The 20,334-nt window shown below is 43.6% G+C and overlaps 1 protein-coding gene across 6 annotated transcripts in view; it reads left to right on the top strand.

Annotated features, from left to right (window-relative positions):
• The window catches only part of tenm2a (teneurin transmembrane protein 2a), a 205,346-nt gene that overhangs the window by 127,841 nt on the left and 57,171 nt on the right, over positions 1-20,334 (top strand). For 3 of the 6 annotated variants that reach the window (XM_070962081.1, XM_070962080.1, XM_070962079.1), the window contains exon 2: positions 14,332-14,538. The exons of the other annotated variants lie outside the window; for them this stretch is intronic. In XM_070962081.1, the coding sequence (XP_070818182.1) occupies positions 14,332-14,538 (207 nt within the window). The remainder of the gene's footprint in view (positions 1-14,331; positions 14,539-20,334) is intronic. 6 annotated transcript variants of the gene reach the window in all.

Genomic DNA, 20,334 nt, shown 5'->3' with positions numbered 1-20,334 from the left:
GTGTGTGTGTGTGTGTGTGTGTGTGTGTGTGTGTGTGTGTGTGTGTGTGTGTGTGTGTGTGTGTGTGTGTGTGTGTGTGTGTGTGTGTGTGTGTGTGTGTTGTTGTGTGTGTCTGTGTTTTACCCCAGATAGCATCTTTGCTCTAGATAAACCTATTGTTCTTGCCTCTAACCACCATTATCCTGTTGTAGGGGAAAACTGTTTCACAGCTTCAGTACAAAACTCAGAGAATCGCTCCTTATCCATCTCCTGTCTCGACACCCCCCCCCATATATCCAGTTTTTTTTCCATTTTATCCTTAATTCATCTGTTTTCCCCTCTCCATCTGGCGCTCCTCTAACTTTTTTGTTCTCCCTGCACCTCATTTGAGCAATCACTCTCTTCTTTTTATCCTTTCCCCCTTCCTCCTCTTCTTGCCCTCTTTCTTTTGTCTGTCATAGCTGGATACAGCGCAGTCATTTGCTGCTATAGTCTATAGCTAGAAGCCCTCTCGCTGAGATAGATGCCTGCCTATGAAAGACATTTGTTTCCTTTACTGTCACTGTGCAATAATCAGCCACTCTAACGTAATCAACATATTGCCCTTGCGGTAAATACAGCTGAGCAAGTGGGTCCGTGCGCGTTTGTGTGGGCATGTAAGCTTGTGTGTAGATGGGAGGGAAGAGAGGCAGTGTGGTTGTGTTTGCGTGCACATGTACCTGCAGTTGTGTGTCCATGCGTTTTTCTATTTGCCTGTGCGTGCAAATGCAGTTTCTCATGCATGTGTGTGCCATGTGACAGAGAGAGATGATTCTTGGTGAAAAAGCAGTTTGTTAGCGAATTAGAGTTAATTAGCCAACTTTCAGTTCCCAATGCTGTAATTGGGCCCATTTCTCTCTGTTTCCTCCAGCTGGCGTCTCTCAGCCACTGCGGAGAAAGAAGGGGAGAGAGAGACAGAGAGACAGAGAGAGAGGGGGACTAAGTCAGAGGAGTTGGGGGGGGCACAGGGTGCATTACATGTCTTTAGGGGTCTGTGGAGTGCTCGCGTACCTACCCCCTGGGGGTAAGAACCACTTGTGCTGAGGATTGAGACAGTGAGAAGTATTAACTGAGAGATAATGACGAAAGGAAGGCTGATGGGAATGAAAATGCAAAGAACGCGCGAGATGAGGGCGGGGAGGAAGTGGAGAGAGGTGAAGCGGGGGGAAGGGGTGATGAAGTGACAGAAATATTGAAGGATGAGAGGGGAGGCAGTGAAATCATAACCCATTACAAAATGAGTGAGGGGGGATACACCATGGAGTAACGGTGTAGGGGCGAGCACAGATCCGCTGTGTTCAAGTCCAGCGTAGTCCAGAACTTTCCTGCTCTTTTTAATCTTTTCCCCTCTCTGCACCAGGCTAATAAACCCTGAAATGCTATGAAGAAAACATTTAAAGAAAATGTTAAAAGAAAACTATAATATAAAAATAGAATATATAAAAAAAAGGGGGGGGGGGGCAGAATGAGAGGGAGAGGCAAGGGAGTAGTGAAGCAAAGAAGTGATGAAAGAGGGGAACAGGCCCTCTCTTGGTGCTGCAGCGTGATGATCAGTAGAGACTAATGAAGGTGCAGACGTCCCACAGGAGTCCTGCGCTCTCTTGACGACCACTGGGAATGGCAATTAATGCAAAGTGTACTGAAGGAAGATGCATGCTCGCGTGCACACACACACACACACACACACACACACACACTGCACAATTTACATAAAATGTACGACAGCCCCGCTTGCCATTGTCCAAAATCAAACACAGTGCAAACAGTATATGGTGCATTCAGCCATACTACACTTACCATTAGATTATATAATGTAAATGGCGACCAGAGAGCAGTAGCATGCCTCATTATTCCATACCAGCACCAGACAGAATAGCACACTGCTCAAGTGATTGCCTCCATTGTGCATGTAACCACCCGGAACTCTCAATAACACGACCCTCTTTATTTCTATGGATCCACTGTTCAAAGCCGACCCATTCCCTCCACTGCGTTGCCCTAAATTTCATATGCTCTGTGTGTATTAGTGCAACTGGATCCCCTCACACTGGCCATGTGCTCATTGTATTGATATTTTTATTCCAGTTGGTGTATTGGCATGAGATATAAGATAGAGTTGTAGTAGGTAGAATACAAGGCTCAGGTGGATGGGTCCCTGCACTGCGGATTTGCCATGTTGCGTGTGTGTAGTTTTAGAGCAGGTCACAGAGGGACCGTGCAGTTATGTAAAGATGAAAGGATAAATTGCTGAGACAGGAGAGTGGAGAGAAATGGACAGAGCAAGAGATAAGGAAGAGTGTGTGTGCATAAGTGTATCTTTCCACAGGCATCTGTGTATGAATGAGTTTGTGAGTGTGCGTGTGTGCGTGTGCGTGCTTAGCAAATTTTACAAGCCAAATACGGTTGGTCCGCCCTCTTCTGAGATAAAAGCATCTGCCTCTATACCACAGAGACTGCAGCCTAATGGCACTACAAGACTGAAGCTGACACACCAGGTTGGAAGAAGGAACTGGGGGGGTTGGTGTTGCAGAAACGGTGGGTGGATGACGTCAATAGTGTCCCTGGCATTTAAACTGCAGGGGGCGGAAAATGGGCCTTCCTCTGTTCCACCACAACCTCTTGTAGTCGACGAGCAGAAACTTTCTCCTTTTTTTTTTTTTTTTCCCATTTGTCCTCTTCTTTATCCATTGAAATTACCTTGACCTTTGCATATGTCAATTGAAACTGTTCCTTCCCTCTCCTCATCTTTCATTCTGCTCTGTGCTGTACCAGTTGAATTATTTTTATTATTTTTTTTTACTTCTTTTTTTTATCTGAGGCTGCATAAAAGACCAGATAAAACTATTGCTTTGACATTGCTTTTCCCTGCCATCCTTCATCTGCAACAAATGGGCACAAAAACATTAAAGTTACAAACCAAGGTTCTGTATTCTGCACTGGGCATTTTCGGCCCCGAGCTCAGGCTTTCAGCTGTTTAATTCCTCTGTAAAAGTAGATTGACTCTAGTTACTTACTTTAACCAAGGTCACACAGTTTATTACAAAGGATGGAATGAGCCATCTGTGAGACATTTCTTGAAAGCACACACATACGTACACGCACATCGACACACTGATAGTTTAGTATCAGACAGCAGAGGTGCTATCAGTTGTAGTTAAGAAGGAGGGGTCTTAGTTACCTCTAGGTTAATGATCCTCATTAATATGCGCTAATATACCCCAGGTCATGCAGTAATTAAAAATCTCATTCGACGCTCTCAGCTTAAACTGACTGACTTGGCTTCGTCCTACAAAGATTAGCATTTATTATTTGTCTCCGAGGTCTGTACTTCATAGCGAGGGGGTGAGACTAATAGCCTAATGTTGAACATTTGACTGGGATGTCTGTCTCCTCCAGTGCCTAGTAAAGTCTTTTGCCTCTGCTTGGCTGGGCACAACTGTTTATGAGCTGAATGGGTTTGCAGGTTGTGCCTTGGAGAGTTGCATCACGTTTGCAAGAGAGTGTTTGTGCAAAATGGGCACACAAACAAGCTCTCTGAAATACACACTCAGGCATACACCTAGCTGCGCAACTGCATGTGAAGTCCATCAGCATGGGGACTTCCTTATTCCTCTGAGTCAGCTGATGTCAGCTGATGCAAGCTGTGCTAATTGTAAGGTTGTATGACGATTGCATGTTCTTGCAGTATAGATAGATACTCAACCTGTCCCCATCGCACACACACTCACACACACACTTATCCATCCATGACCAATGCAGCAGCCACTTCAAAGAGCCCAGACATGCCTAGTAATCTCAACTCGCTTTTCAGCACTCTCCTCTCTGCAGAGTCACAAACGCAAATACACCTTCCCGGGGAAGAGGGAGGCTGGGAGATAGTTGGCCTGATTTCTATTACATCTGTGAAAGTGTGACACAACTTTGCGCTGCACCTTTCATTCTCTTTGAGATCACAATCTGCTCCTAATTAACATCTGATTTACCAAAGCAGCAGCTAACAATGTAATCAGTGATTAGGACTGCCTCCTAAGGTCATTCTGCAAGTGATGAAGAGCTCAAAAGGAGCAGTTTAGCAGCAGGATTCGTCTGCAGGATTCCCCCCCCCCCCCCCCCCCAAAAAAAAAGAAAAAAATTGTAATATGCAAAATGTCAATTCCATTAACTAAGCCCACAATTAAGCTCTAAGTGGGAAAATAAATTGGCCATCTATTATGATAAAATTGGAATGATCTATTTATAGAGAGATTTGTAGAAGTAAGGCAGTTGAAGTACTTAGACCAGCTTTGAGGAGTTACATTAAAAGTTGCACAAAAGAAAGATTGCTTAAAACATACAAGCCACCATAATGTGGTTGCCTCAACAAAAGAAGGCAATCATCAGAATTCTTCATAGTTCATCTTTAATGACCACCGTCTGCCCTCTGCCCACTCTGTCTTTGGCGTTATAAAACAGTCAGATGTTGTGCTCATTTATTCTTGGTTACTCTTGTTCATTTTCTTTCTGAGATAACACTTTTTGTCCCTAAACAAACTCACTGCTGCTCCCATTCACACTTGATTGTGGTGCCCTCACATTTTGACTGTTGCCATTGAAACATCTATGTAATACAGGCTGATTAACTTTTCTTACTTTTGCCACAACCAGTTTTGTCTAAAGGCGATGATTACCCTTGTAACAATGGCCCTCAGAAATTGAAAGAACCTTTGTAAAATCCAGGCAAACCAAAGTTACAACTGTATTGTATCTCCTTTTATTATTTGTATTATTTGTGCAAGCCTCCCTCAAATGCATGTGTATAAAAGAAAGAGGCATTCAAGGTGTAACTCAGATGACTGCAACTTCAAGCTGCTGCGTCTCTTTGATAAACAACACACACATCTCTACAGCACTGAACACATCTCAACTGAGGCGCAAAAGGCTCCGTAAGTTCTGAATCTAGAGTTTGGAGACTCCAGCCTGCTCACCTCGAGAGAGAGCGATGCTCAACAGTAAGCCAGTTAGAGGGAATATAATGTGGCTTACTGTCTCCATCCTTTTTCCTGCTGTTACTATAAATAGATGCTGCAAAACATCAAAGAGAGAAGAGGTTTCTCTCAGAAACAGGCCACAGCACAGTCATCATCCACTGGCTCTAAATACATCACCCCTGTTTTGGCTGATCCTACTGAAGTGGACTCCCCGTATGTGTGCGTGCACGCATGTGTTTGCTAATCATCAAAGGAGGCACTGCTGACTCAGCCTCGCGAGCTCACTCGCACACAAACATGCACACACGTATTTCAGGTAATGTAGCATCAGACAAAAAAAGACTTCACTGAAATTGAGTTTATTCATGAGATTACAATACAACACGCTATCTCTGACTGCACAAGGTCGCAAACTGGCAGATCCGTGCACCAAACAAATCCGGATTGCTTACCATCTCCTCTTTCTCCCAGGGCTCATCCATCCTCATTTCCTTTCTCGCTCGCAAATCTCTTTCTTTCCTTTCTTTTTAGTGCCGTTGTTTTTCAGCTTCTTTTTGTGCTTTTCATGGAGCTGGATTGTCATAGCAACCACAGCAATTGACAGTCGGTTCAGCGGAGCCCTGTTATGTTGAATAGGTATTTGTGTAGGTACCTGTGCATCTACAGTAGGTCATTGAATGTGTATTTCAGCATTCTGTGTGCCCTTGTATGTCTGCGTGTCTTTTTCATGGCTCTTTCTGCGTGCTTCTGTTTCTGTATGCATTTCATTCTTGATAGCTTGCAGGTAGTGTACTTTTGCATGTCCCCCTCTCACTGAATGAGCCCCATCTTAAAATGGAAATATAGTTTGTCTTCTTTGCCAGTGAAAATAAAGGCCACCACAAATGGAATGATGGAAATTTAGGGTGAATAGGTGTAAACATTTACTTCAAGCTTGGTTGACTCGAGATTAAGTGCTAATTAATGAAGATGTTTTCAATAGGAATTTCTTTGGAATGTCTGGCAAAGCGTCTTTCTTTCTAAACCCTTACCTTAGTCTTTCTTAGAACAGTTAGGCTTCTTTGTCTTAATCTTTTGATAAATAGAATTACAGCTTTAATGAAAATTGGTTTTTAATTTACCTCTGACTCACCTTTTTACAAGGCAAGCAGCTGAAAATGTGGAATCTATTTTTTGCTGAAGAACCCAATCCTCTCCTAGTAATTTTCCCCTAATTCATGTCCACAACATGCTATCTGCGGTTCACAATTTGTTCTCATGTCACTAAACTTTTGGCAAACGATTTGAGCAGCGTGACAGACTGGAGGAAAAGCTCCTTCCAGCATTTCACCCTGTTGATTTTTACACTGCAACATCTAAAAGCTTTCTCTAGTTAGATAACAAACACACAGATATTGCTCTTCCAGATACAATATAAATCTAAGAGGGTCTTTCTAAAGTTGCAACTGGGTTTTAGGTGTTTTCTTGGTGCCTTCACTAAGTGCTAAGGCCAAGTGCTATCCCCGGTCATCAAAGAGCTTGCCCTCATTTCGCTCTCAACCCTTCTCTCAAGTATGAACATATGGAAGCATCCTGCCAGTATCATTAAATCTACTCCCAACTATGTGAAATGCTTGATTTGATATGGAAAAATGCTCTTGCCTGGCCCTTAAATGTATTAAAAGATTGTTGGCCGTTGAACAGTTGCTGTCACTGCATTTTATAATTTGAATAACAAATTTGGAAATAATTGGGTGGCTTTTTTTTTTTAAGCTTCAGCATCTATTCTGTGGCCAGAAATGACTTCATTTTGTATAATTCTTGTTACTCCGTTATTATATTTCATGCCATGTTATTATTTTGCAGATGATTTATATTTTGTTTTCTCCCCTCAAGTTTTAAAATGGCATTTTTTTTGTAATGCTATTAAATTGATTTGCAAATAGATTTTATTGAACACAGCAGCAGCAAAAAGGCATATGTATTGTTACATATTTTGCACATTACTCACACACACACACACACACACACACACACACACACACAAACAGATAATTCCCTCTTCTACTCTTTTCAGCTGTTATGGGGGCATGTTCAGAGGTAATGGAAGGCTGAGAGGATGGGTTTCTGCGTCTCTGCACCTGGGGTTGAGGGTCTGTGCGTGTTTGTGTGTTATCATATGCACATGCCTGCGTACTTGTGCGTGCACTTACTGTATGAGCGAGTGTCCATGTATGGGAATCCGTGCGTGTGCATTCATGTGGGAGGAGGGGGCTATTCATTTTGATTGTTTTCAGTGAGGGTCCAATGTGTAGAATCCATAACAATACCATCAATCCACAGCAGCAGCAACAACATGGATGTAATTTATATGGTAATGCAAGCTCCGAGGTTGCCCCAAGTTACGCAGTGGACATCTCTGACAATGGACATCACGGGTGTGTTGCAGCATCCTAATGCTACGTATAGCCACATACACGCACACGCGCACACACACACACACACACACACACACACACACACACCTACTTGTGCTTCCCAGCAACAGGGAGGCATGTTTCAATTAGCAGATGCAGGTAGGTACTGTGCTGTGTTTGTGCGTCGGGGTCAAAAGGTTGAGTGTATTGCTGCATGTCAGCTCGCATCTGTCCTCCTCTCTCCTCCTCTCAAAATAAAAAACAACCGCTTGAGTGAGGAGAGGAGTGAGGAACAACCTTCTGAACCAGATATCGTAATTACTCAGAGATGATGTGTTAGAATTCCTGCCGCAGGATGGGTCCTTTCATTGGATATATCTAGTAAGTTAGTGGCCATTGCCATGCACAGTTCCTTTGTATTTACTTTATACAGCAATTGTATGCCTGTGAGTGTTCTAGATGAGGATCAGATGGGAGTAACTAGCACTTGCATTCAGTTCATCATCCCTTTGTAAGTTCTAGTAAAATGGGTTGGGTCTCCAATACTCACATGCTCCTGACATCTTATGAAGGTCAAAAGATATTAGTAAGAGGTGATTCATCATCAAAACCTGCTGCTTCTGAATGGCCTCACAGTCATTGGTTGCTGACCTCAGAAGAGGAGCGATTTGATTTGTGATTGAATAGATGGAACAAGGCGAAGGTTTTCGGCCTTTATCTGCTCACCTCTCTATTCTGCACATGTATTTCTTTTTCCTTTTCAAAGAATTCTGCTTCAGAGAACGATTTACACAACCTGTTGAGCTTGCCACAATTTCCCAAGTTTAATAAGTCAAACATCTCGTTATTATAAGGCCTGACTTGATGGTAAGGATCAGATACATTAAGCATATTCGAGTTGCGTTCAAGAGGAATGAGATCGTCATTAACCATGAACCTAACCAATGAAAATTTAGGTAACAATCTGTTTGAACAGATCTGCCACATTTACAAAATTTTTCTGCAAAAATCTGCAAGTGCCTCAAATGAAGAGCCTTAGCTGTAATTCTGGAGAAAATCTAACAAATGAAATCGAGGAATGCTGCAGTGTAGAAACAAAACAATGTGAGTGTGGATAGCACCTCTTTCCCAGCCGGCAGGCGTCTCCAGCCTCAGCTGCAGGCTGTTTGTGCGTGTGTGTGGAGGATCTGCCTGTTTGGGAAGAGGGCCCCCATAGCTTTGGAGTGATCGAGTGATGCAGGCGTGATGAAAGAGAGGAGCGCGAGCAGAGAGAAGAGCTTTAGGCCAGAGAAAAGCCCAGACACTCTGTTACACATCAAAGCCAGAGCCGGTGATACAATCATCTCTTTAGGCTGCGAAAGCCCAACTTTATTAATTAAAACACGTCTGTTGAATCATCCGCTCATCTCCCCTTCCCTCTTTACTCATTTTATCACTCATTTTATGATTACCAAGGCAATGAGGGGGAGGTTGTGGGAGGTTACATTCAAGGTATCAAGCAGATGAACTCAGGTCATTCCTGGATAGGGTGTGACATCCATTTGTTGCTCACACTTACAGACAACAACAGGTGTGCATCTTGCCACAAGCTAAATGTTAACTAATAAGAAAAGGAGCGAATGAGAGGAAAGGGGAGGCGAAGGATTTGAGAAGGGGGGGGGGCAGGAAGAGCGATGAGATGGCAGAGACAGACTGCACTGTATAGATAAATAGAGAAAAGGGCCCATTGTGTCAGCAGCTGTCATCACTAAATAGCCCTCAGATCACTGTCAGACACTATCACACAAACCCACACACACCCATGCGTGCAAACTTCCACACACACGCGCTGACTGACAGCTCCCCCTCAGTCCAACATCTGTGCTGACAGCAGCCATGGTAATGAGTCTCTGCATGTGCCAGCATGGGTGTGTCGGTTTCTTTTTCCTCCCTCTTCCCCGCGCACCGCTCATTCAATCATTTCACGTCTCCCTTATCTTGTTGTTTCTCCCCTCTTCTCGTCCTTACTTTCCGTCATCTTAATAGAAGAGCGTGCTGATTGGCTCAGCAGCATGAGCCACATGAGTAGCGACTAAATAAGATCAACATCAACTGTAAAGTTGTGTGGTAGATCTTTTTTGGTTTGTCTTTTTTTTTCTGGAGCTGCCATCCAGGTGCGCTGTATTTCACGTTGAGGTGTGGAGGAAGAGAGGGATGAAAGAAGGGAGAGATGAAGAGATGATGAATGGCTCTCGTTAGAGGGGTAATTTGTCTCTCCTTGTCTGACTGGGCTCCAGCTGTCGCTCCATCCCTCGCTCCACTCCACTCTCCTCGGCCTACCACTCCTCACCTCAGCCAGATGGGAGGACGGATGGACGGAGGGAGGGAGCGAGGGAGGGACAGAAATAGAGACAAGGACGAGGAGAAGAGAAGTCATTGAACAGTCAACAAGCAGAATTATGTCTGATGTATAATGCCATTGTACAGGAAAGAGCTGCTTCATGGAGGAACAATAGATACACAGCTCATATTGAGATGATTGAATAGAAACATACACCACAGCACCGCAACCAGCAAAGCTCATAAACGTGTATGCAGTCGGTTGATTTGTTCATTTCTAACAGGATATTAGGTATTTTGTGTAGGCCTATTCTTTTACTGGATGTGGACATAAAGCGTTTAATAGAGCTTATTTTACAAAACACACGGTAGTTTTAATGGTCTAAACTTTACTTTGAAGAATATGTACTGTAGCAGCGGAGGGTGGTGCAGTCACATGATCTGCTCCGCTCCCAGGTTACATCTACAGTAAAAACTCACGTGCAGTCATGCAGTCATCCCATAAAATATTTTCTTAGAAAGGCAGTTTGGTCTGAGGGTCTATTTTCAGCAGCACAGACTGAATAACCAGAGAAATGCTTCATACTACAGGCAGCAGCGTGTCTCTGTGATCCTCTCGCTCTTCTACGACTACTTGTTGCTCCTTGTCACTTTGATCATGAACCACTCGATGGAGTGTATACGCTACAATATACAGTCATAGAGAACTGAGTATTTACAGTATATAGTTTAGAGAATATTATGGATCCAAGACAAAACTGACAGTGGTGAGACTGAGGGAAAAAGGCACAATTACAAATCCATCTTCTACTCCAGATTCATCAATACATGGATTTATCAATACACAGTTAGGTTACTGATATTTCAGAGCTATTGTTGGGGCCATACATTCTAACTTGCACCAACCTCAGTCACGTAAAGGATCAATGAGTCAGGCAGACAAGACTAACATGTTGAATTAACAACCCCTCACCCCTTCCACTCTCTCTGCTAAAAGGAGGGGATGGAAAGTTTACAAGGGGGATGTATTTTGGTCATTTTGCTAACAAGAGGGATGGCATCCCCCCTCAAGTCGCCCGCCTACTGCTTGTGTTACTCATAGGCACGAGTCAAAGCCTGATACTCACCCAACAAACTAATGATGATCGTGTTTCTTTTTACAATGTGAGGAAATCATCAAGAGACTCAACTAATGCCTTTAGCACGAGGCTACAGTCTTAAGTTGCCTAGTTTTCCCCCATGATACACTTATTTCTCACAATAATCAACACTTGTTAGAGAGCCGTAGCTTCTAGAGAGTGAGAGACGGGCACAGAGAGAGGGATTCAGACACGTATACAGATGGCCAGGGAGGCGGCTGAAGGATGGCAAAGAAGAAATCGTCAAGAGAACCACGTGAGCTCATTGCTAAGTCTTTGTTCCAATAACACAAAGCAATTTCCACTGACCTTTTTCCAAATGTAGCGGACAGAAATGACTGAGTTAAGGATGCCCCACAGCATAATTGCTAAGGAGATTAAAGTTCCCTTAATTGCTTTTGGCCAACTAGTGCAATTTTTCCTTTTTTGTAATTAAAGTGATTTAAAATATTAATAACCACACGCGCATACGCATAACTTTACGCGCATGAGCTCGCACGCACATAATTGTGTACACACGTAATAAAAATACGCAACAGCAATAAAACAATCTTAAAGGTGTGCAGCTTCGCACACGCACGCACACACGCACACACATACATACACTCCTCTGCATGCATTTTTATTGCCTGTTGTCGTCAATAGCCTCATTATAGGTTTAGTGAAATATGCAAATAGCCAGATCCCTTCTCACCATTAATTGAAGTGAGTGATCGATTCATTTAGATCAATGGCTTTTTTTGCGTCCATAATCCCTCTTTACCTCTTCATTTCTTTTTTCCTGTCCTCCATCTTTCACTGCTCCGTCCCGTCTTATTGCCTCCTCCCCTCTTAATTACCCTCCTCTATTGCTTTCTTCCCCGTTTTTATTGGCAATAAGTTTTGTCAGCTCATAGCTTCTCGGCTGTCCTGTTTTCTCCGTCCTCCGCTCCCTCCATTCATTTCTCTCTCTTTCACTCTCCATACCCCTGGTTACCCCCGTGACCTCGTCGTCTCTCCCCCCTCTTCATCCGTCTCTCACTGTCCCTCCCTTTTCCCTCCTGTCAGCCGCAGTGTTTGCTTTGCCATTGTTTATCCATTTTTCTCTGTTTGCACTGATGAGATTGACCGGACACGCACATACACACACACACATACCTAAACAGAAGACAAGGCTGGCATCTCTCTGGGGTGTAGTTAACGTGGGGCTGTGGATCGATCCTAGCTCTGGTTTCCATGACGCAAAGCTCTAAGCTGTAGCAGTCCGGACGGTAGGACAGAGGCATCGCTCTGCTTCTGTTTCTATCAAATATATCTCTATAAAGCCGCAGCAACACTTAGTCTCAAACGTGTATCTTCCATGATTAATGTGCTTCATTTTGAGGCAGCATAGATGGGCAAGATAGCCAGCAAGTATGTCCAACCACTTTGTTTCTTAAAAGACATCTACATTAATCCTCCCCGGTCCCTCACCCAGGTGCTGTTTCCCTGATGCAAGCAATATTGCACCATCGTCTAAAAAAGCCCCCGCCCATCTATCATGGCCTTTGCACATTTTGATGTCTATCAATACTCTGTGAGGAAGGTGAATGCTGTCAAATAACAATCACACCACATCTGTATTCTGAAGAACTGCCAGCAAAAAAAAAACAACAAAAAAAAACCCACTATGATGATGATGAATGTTCGGCTATCTCGTCTGTTTCTTCAAGGTCTCACAACTTTTCTGTCTTTCTTCGCCGCCGTTCCCGCCTGTTTTTGTCCCGCATGAAAAGAAAAAGAGAGGTGCGATGAAAGAAGAAGTGACTGATTGAAAGGCTTCGCATTGTAAATTCTTCATTTTTCCTGCTGAAATTTTCAGCGGCAAAAGAAAGACTGGGTGAAGTTTGAAAAACCAGGGATCGGCTTGCCAGTTTTCCTCCACCCCGTTATGTTTTAACTCTGGAGCGTGAATGACAAGGCATCACTAAGAAAAACAAAAAAAAAAAAGGTTTATTTGTAAAGCTGTTGAAAAAAACATCGCTGGCGCCCAGGGCTGTCATTTCAAGTGTGGAATTGGGAGAAAATAAGTGATTATCGGTGTGTCAAAGTGTCTTTTTGGCCGACTATCTAATTAGTAGTTGTAATAACCTGAGTCCTTCGGTGGATTGGCTGGACTCAGTGGCCTCATTCTTACCATATTGTTGATTGATTGAGCTGCAAATACGGCAGACATAATTATTCTATATTTTGAGCCGTCTCTAAATAGAATTTATTAGATTTGTCTTTGTCCTTGATTCCAAACCTTTGGAGAGTAGAGTGAATTCTCTCCACCCCTCTCTTCTCTCTCTGGTGTATGGGACAGCCTGATTGTGTCCACGTGTCCCATGGCTCCCACTATTTAAAGCCTTGGCTGTTAACTTTCTTTTGTCTTAGCCATGTAGAGGACAATCAAACAATGGATGTAGGCCTAATCGTAAATCTTATCCGATCATTTTATTAAAACAGGATTATGTCAAATTTGAAGGAGGAAACTGCACATTCGCCCTTTTCCAAATGACAGGTTGAATTCAGAAGCAATTAAATGCACTCTTGATGAATCAATACAATCAATCAATACACTCAGGAGTTTGGCAGCTACTGCTTTATTTGGTCTGGGGCGACCGGTGTCTTATGATGGCGAATGTGAGCAAACTTAAGATAAATGTTGCTGTTTAACTGACATGAAGGAGTCAGTTCACCAGCTTGAGGACTCTCATCTCATCTAATGGCATTTGCATGGATTAGTTAAAACACAGCAAAATGAGCTAACTTCCTCACTGAGCTGAAGTGTCAGCAGTGCATACATTGATTTAAAATCTCTCATTAATGTATTTAGGAGATCTGTGGACTTTTTGTGTGAATCTATCTCTGAATTGAGTCACCGCAAGTTGATGTGTTTTTATGTGTTTTTATCTAAGCCGCTTTACTTTACTAAGACCGATGGCCTGGTCCAAGAGGCAAGGTCACTGTGAGTGAACTGGATAACTGCAGTAGGTCTTTTTACATCAGTCCATGCTCCAGACTTTTAAGGGTTTGTTCACCCAAATTACGAGACAATAATAATAAAAATAATCTAATTTAAATTCTGCCATGCAGATAATTTGGGTTTTATTATATTTTATATGTATATACAGTTTAGGAACTATTTATTTGATAGAAAAGAGGTCCAATAAAAACCGTGACATTGAAGCTCATTTCATTTCCATTCACCTCCATGGTATTGGGATAGAGGCAGAATCCAGAGACAATTATCTTAGATGCAGCACAAATTAAACCAAAATTATCTGCATGGCGACACATACCAGAGGTATGAGAGAGGATTGTAATTTGGGTGAAATGATTCCTTTAAGGGATTCTGGGCTTTGCTAAGCAAAATGATGCTGATCTCTCAGAGAACCTGCCTCAGAACAGGCCCCTGTATCACTGTCAGTCATTGCCATCTGTTTTGTCTAACGCCTCCCCTCCCTCCTTCTCTCTCCCTCCATCCTCCAGGTCGCCCACTCCCTCCAACCTCTTCCTCCTCACTGCTCCCTCCGTCCCTTCCGTCCTCCTCGTCTGCCCCCCACCACCCCTCCCCCGGCCCGTCTCCACCTATCAGAGAATGCCAGGTGCCCCTGCTGGAGAAAAACTCCACCCACTCCCACCTGGAGCCCCACCCGGATGACACATACATGCTCCGTGCCCAGCCGTCCTCCACGGGTAAGAGTGTTCTCCATTCATCTACCCTTTCATCCTTTCATTCGTTTTATTGATATATCAGTGTCATCCATCATCATGTGTCCATTTCCTGATCTGAGTTAGTCGCTGCTGAGTGAAATGTCAGCAGTTGTTTGCTTTAATGCCACATCTTGTTCTTTTAGGCAGCTTGTGTCTGCCTTTTTGCATTCCTCCTAGTCAGCATTTGTTTGCAGGGCAGAAAATCCAACCAAAGGGACTTAAGCAATTACAGATTACATTGTTCGAGATCACAAGACATGCAGGCGGAGATTGAGGATCGGAATTGATTTTCATCATTGTCAATTATGGATGATATGGTTTTATCAGATGGAAAATATTAAGTCTGTGGATTGTGGTAATTTACAGAGGAATTTACACTCTATTTGTATGTATTTTAACAGTGAAAGATCAATCACAGCTCATGTTGATGACTGCATGTTAAAGAGCGGTGTAAATTCAATCAACCTGCTTGCTTTTGGATAATTCCACCCATTTTTGAAGAAACACAATCAAGAAGTGATAAAAGAAAACTCCCTGTCCCGAAACGTCTTTTGTGGCTCACCTAACAAAAAGCACATTTTGAGCTGACAATTGGTAATCACTTAATGGATTACATTTTTAAATGTAACCCTCCCACCTCTGTCAACTATTGCTGGAAAACAATGATGCAAGTGAAAGCAACCCCGACACTCTGCAGAGTGCAGATTGGCTGCCACTGAGTCGGTGTGTTTGTACTTATTTTCCATATGACATTAATAATCCAGCAGAAAGTGAAAGGCAAGGGGATGATGAATTTTAAGTGCCGACAGGAGGACCGGTGTAGCAAAGACATACTGGTTAGTTTCCCAGGCTCTAAGCTTTCTCTTTCATCATTGGACACTCTCTTGTTGGCTGTTACGGGCCCTGTGTGCTTATATCAGCACCTCACAACTATTTTTCTCCCCCATACACACACACACACACACACACACACACACACACACACACACACACACACACACTCATCTGCAGTGATGAGTTTGTTCATCAGCATAAGCATTTATTCTCAACAATTAGCTACTGTGAGCCAAGTCTCTCTGTCCCTCTCTGCCTCTGATTCCCGCTCTTCCCCTGTTTCTCCATTCCTCTGTGCATCTGCACTTGTAATCAGCAGATATATTTAGCAGAGGCCTGATGGGAGGGAAGGGGGTGGGCAGAGAAGTCCTAATGTGATTTTTGGTGGAATACAATCTATTGTTAATGGCGTTAGGCTCTCCTTTGATCCAGTATAAATCTTCATTAGGGAAGGCCCGGGTCCCAGGTTCAAGAGCAACGTGATTAGGAGGCTTTTAAAATGACGTTACATCAGCCTTCTAATTGGTTTACTGTTTGCTGGGGCAACATCAATCATTAGCCCAGTAACCGCACAGCAAATAAATTCACTCTGCCACTGACACCCTAATGGCAGACACTGGCAAAGAGGAAGAGTGAGGCTCGCAGGCACACTCTCTCTTTCTCTCATTCTTGTTCACATACACCCACACTTTCTGTTCTGGGGCTTCTTTCAGTCTCCGCTGAGCATGAACACACAGAGACAGCGAGCGAGGGAGACAAAGAAAGAAAAAAAAAACAGCGACGACGAGAAGCAGGAAAAATAGGCGCAAAGAGGCAAATGGGAGCAGAGATAGAGAAAGCCAAACTTTGACTTTTGAAGTTGTTTAATGAGACATCTTGCATGGGAAAAAAAACACATCTAAAGCACACCAAGTAAAAAAAAGATGGAGAAAGCGACTGAAAGGGAGACAGAGACCAAGAGACAGAGCGAGTCAAAGAGACAAAGAGAAAAGGGGTTTTGTGAATAAAAAGGGGTAAGCTGATGAGAGCTTAGAGGGTGAAAGAGAGATATTTGGATGGAGGGAGAACAACATGGAGATGAAATTGCAAAATGCTGCGTTTCCCAGCCAGGACTGCTGATCTAATGGGTGCAGAGCGAGTCCTTGGCTTTGGGCGTCCATTAAAATTGACCTAAATGAGTTTAGAGTGGCAGTCTGGCAGTGCATGAACACACGCTGGCATGTAGGAAGACACAGGAAACGCGGCAAGGAAATAAAACACCTATAACCAGCCCCTGTTTATGCATGCGCTGTGAGAGTGCAGGCCTGTCTGAACTGTGTGTGTTTGGTGTGGTCCTGTAGAGAGTGAACGCTGGGCAGGAAATGAGCCTTACCAAGCCAGGCAGAAACTGACCACAGCGAGATAATCCTCAGGAAGCTGCATGCTGCTTGTCTGTGTGTGTTTGTGTTTGCGTGCGTGTGTGTTCCTGTAAAGTAGTCCACCATTACCTAAGCTAACAGGTGGACAGACATGACTTGTGTTCCTAGTGAAGCATGACAGGTGAATGGGAACGGAACGCCGTTGCCGAGGATTGGCTGGGAATTGGGTCTGTGAATGTTTATATGGGAATACTGTCTGGCTCAGAGCACCTGTCTGGGAACGCTCCCTCGGAACGCCAGGAGAGCTGAGACGGCCAAACGGAGCGTAGCAGATCGCTCCTGGAAAGAGCTAGCGTTAGCGCTGTCTCTGGCCATTCATTATGCATGGGGAATGCTAAGCTATTTTTAGCCCGAGCCTATTCTAAAGTGGCTAGCTAGTATCTGCTGCCAGGGAAGCCACCTCAAGTCACTGCTGAAGCAATGAATGTTTAATGGCTTTGTTGAAACAAATCTACAAAAACAAAGGCACAACAAAGATGCGGACCCTTCTTCTGCGCTAATGTTATTCTTCCTAATGGTGCTTATGTAAGGGTGACATTTGCGTAATAGTGGGATGATTCGTGTGTGTGTGTGTGTGTGTGTCTGCATTTATATGCATCTATGTGTGTGCGTTTGTATGTGTGTGGGCGAAATGCACACGTGCATTTCTGCTCGTGGAGACTGTTTGTTTTTGGCTGAATTTGATGACTCTTCTCTAGCGGATTATTGCCTCCTAATTAGACAGAGATGACTAGCCAAAGCAGGGGCGGTGTGTGTGTGTGTGTGTGTGTCTGAGTTAAGTATGTGTGTGTCTGCATGTGTATATTTATGCCCTTAACTTTATCTCTTTTTTCTGCCTGTGTGTTTGCATGTACGCTTGTATATAATAAAGCCTAGGTGCAAATTAAGCCCCATTTGTCAGAATGTGAGTGTTTGTACGGTATGTGTGGCTCTTAGTTTCACCTCGAGCTCTCCTTCCATTGTGCTCAGCCTCTGAGCTCTGAGAAGAATGACAAATGAGGAGCATGTGACATTCTGAGACAGAGGACATATGAAGCAGCAGCACATGGGAATATCCCACCTTAAAGCACAGGGAGCATAGCAATTAGCTCGGAGACAAGGTGCATGAAAAACAATGGAGGGTGGCACAGTGTTTTTTTTTGTTGTTGTTTTTTAAAGACAGATAGGAGCAGTGAAGATATGGGGCGTGAAATAAAGAGATGGAGAGACAGAGGGAGTGAGGAGGGCAGAGGGAGGGTAGAGAGCGAGGGGTGGGAGCTGAGCGCTGCAATGATCCCTTTTTAACTGCTGAATGGGCATTTCTGTCCGGCGAACACACGCACACACACACACACACACACACACACACACACACACACACACACACACACACACACATCCTGTCCTGCGACTTTTCTCTGTTAACCACAGAAAATATCAATAAACAGTTTGCCCATCCAGGGCTGCAAAACAAACTGGCTTGGTTGGTTCCTGCTGCCAGTTGGCCACACACACACACACACAGGCACGCACACACATAAACACACACACACTGTGAGATTAATATGGTGTGGCGAGCCCCTGCCTCTCACTGATGTTTGCGTGTGTGCTTTACAGAGGAGGCAGGTTAGCAGACAGGCTAATGCTCCTCTGCAGAATGAGGCTCCTTTGAATTGGCGAGCATAATAAACTTCCAGGGTTTAGCCCGAGCCAAACCCACCAGCTTAGAGCTATAGTCCCCCATCCCCAGTCGCAGGGGACCTTGGACAGAATAAAGTGGGTCAGGCTTCAGCAGCAGTCAGAGGGGCTTGGAGCTTCTCCACAAAAAGTGGCCGTGAAAACAAAACAGGGATGTGGAGAAAATCTTTTCATGATCGCTGTTTACTCACACTGGTGAGTGGAAGAGGGAGGAAAGAAAGGAGGAAAAGATAAAGTGGAATAAAATGTGATCTGCTTGGCTGCTTCCTAATTGCCCTATTTCGTCGCCGCATGTTTTGTCTTTTATCAGACAGGGTTCCTGGTAAAATGGTTGTTCCTATTAGCCTACGTGCAGGTTGTACTTTAGCAGCCGGACAATTCATCTGACTAAGTCCCCTATCTTAATTTATTGGACCCATTTACCTCCAGCCCACTCGGTACTGCGCACTGCTTCTGTTCCAATGGTTAGTCAGATTTGTGTTTCCACGGCCAAAACAGTCTGCAGTTTCTTCAAAAGCTCTGTGCATGTCTAAGAAAACAGCCTCATGCCTCGGCCTTGCGACTGAGGCAGATCCCCGTTTCTCTATGTCTTTGTGTTTTCTCTGGGAAGCTCCAAGGAGTCTTTTCATGAAATTGAAGTCTACATGAGAAAGAAGAAAGAGAAAGGTAGAAGGAGAGGAAAGGAAGCAATATTTGTCTGATCATAAATATATGCATATATATATAAACATTATTAATGAGTCATGTTTCACTTCATTCTGCAAATATTGATTAATTGGAGAATAAAAGAAACAGTCATTTCCCGTCATGTAACAATTCAGTACAGTTAACCTGATAGTACGTGACATTTCTGTCGTTCCCAGGAGGCTATAAAGAGAGTAAATGAATAGAATAACCAGCAGAGCTTTTCCCGGCGTTTACATTTTTCTGACATTATCTAGTGACATGTAGTACAATTTGCTGCGAGATGATAGATAATAGCATTTTCATCGGTTCCTGAAGGGAAATGTTAAAATCTCTTTTACAAATTGTGGTACGTGTGAGTCTCTGCGACAGCACGTGTGAGTCGGCTCCTGCGCAACAATAAAGGCCAGAATGTTGAACAATACGGCCTCAGAGTGGTGTAGTGTGGCCACGAGTGCACACACACGCGCACAGAAAGACAGAAACACCCACACACTGGAAGACAATTGCACACACACAATTCAGGCCACAGCAGTTCATGGAAAACTAAGGCTAAAAAAACATGTATTCCTCTTCCATACAAGGTATGCCATTTATTATTCATCTGAATTTGAATGAAAAAACTGTTCAATATTTATGGCAGGAAAGTGAACAAAGGCGAAACGCATGCATTTTTGTAGGCAGATTTAAACATGGCAGACAGCCGGGCAGTGTCCTTTAGGCACAGGAGTGCCTACTTTTATTTTTGCATCACTCGGACTGTGCTCATGTTTGCATGTATGCATGCAAGCTTACTCCTTTCCCGTATATGGCTCTGTGCTGTGTGCATAGTTGCCATGCTTAGATAAAAGTACTTATGCAGATAGGGTGTAGTAGGAGCTATTTCACATTTATAGGGGCATTGCAGACAAGTCGAGTCAAATTTATTTCTGAAGTACTTCTAACAAACAAGGTTTATCTCAAAGTGTTTTACGTCTTGTCAAAGGACACAAACAAAACGCAAATAAAAAGTGCGATGAAAGACTGAAAAAATTCTTGAGAAGAAATGAAACTTTCAGAGGAGGAGGAGGAAGAAAGAGTACAAGAAACTCTGCATACTTACATATCAATTCATGATGCAACACTGGCTTTTCCTGAAGGTGTGTAGCAGCATGTATGTTTGCAT

This window comes from Chaetodon trifascialis, chromosome 5 (assembly GCF_039877785.1).
Source record: "Chaetodon trifascialis isolate fChaTrf1 chromosome 5, fChaTrf1.hap1, whole genome shotgun sequence".
Classification (NCBI taxonomy): domain Eukaryota; kingdom Metazoa; phylum Chordata; class Actinopteri; order Chaetodontiformes; family Chaetodontidae; genus Chaetodon; species Chaetodon trifascialis.
Note: the sequence above shows the minus strand (reverse complement) of the source record. Positions and strands in the feature narration are given on the sequence as shown.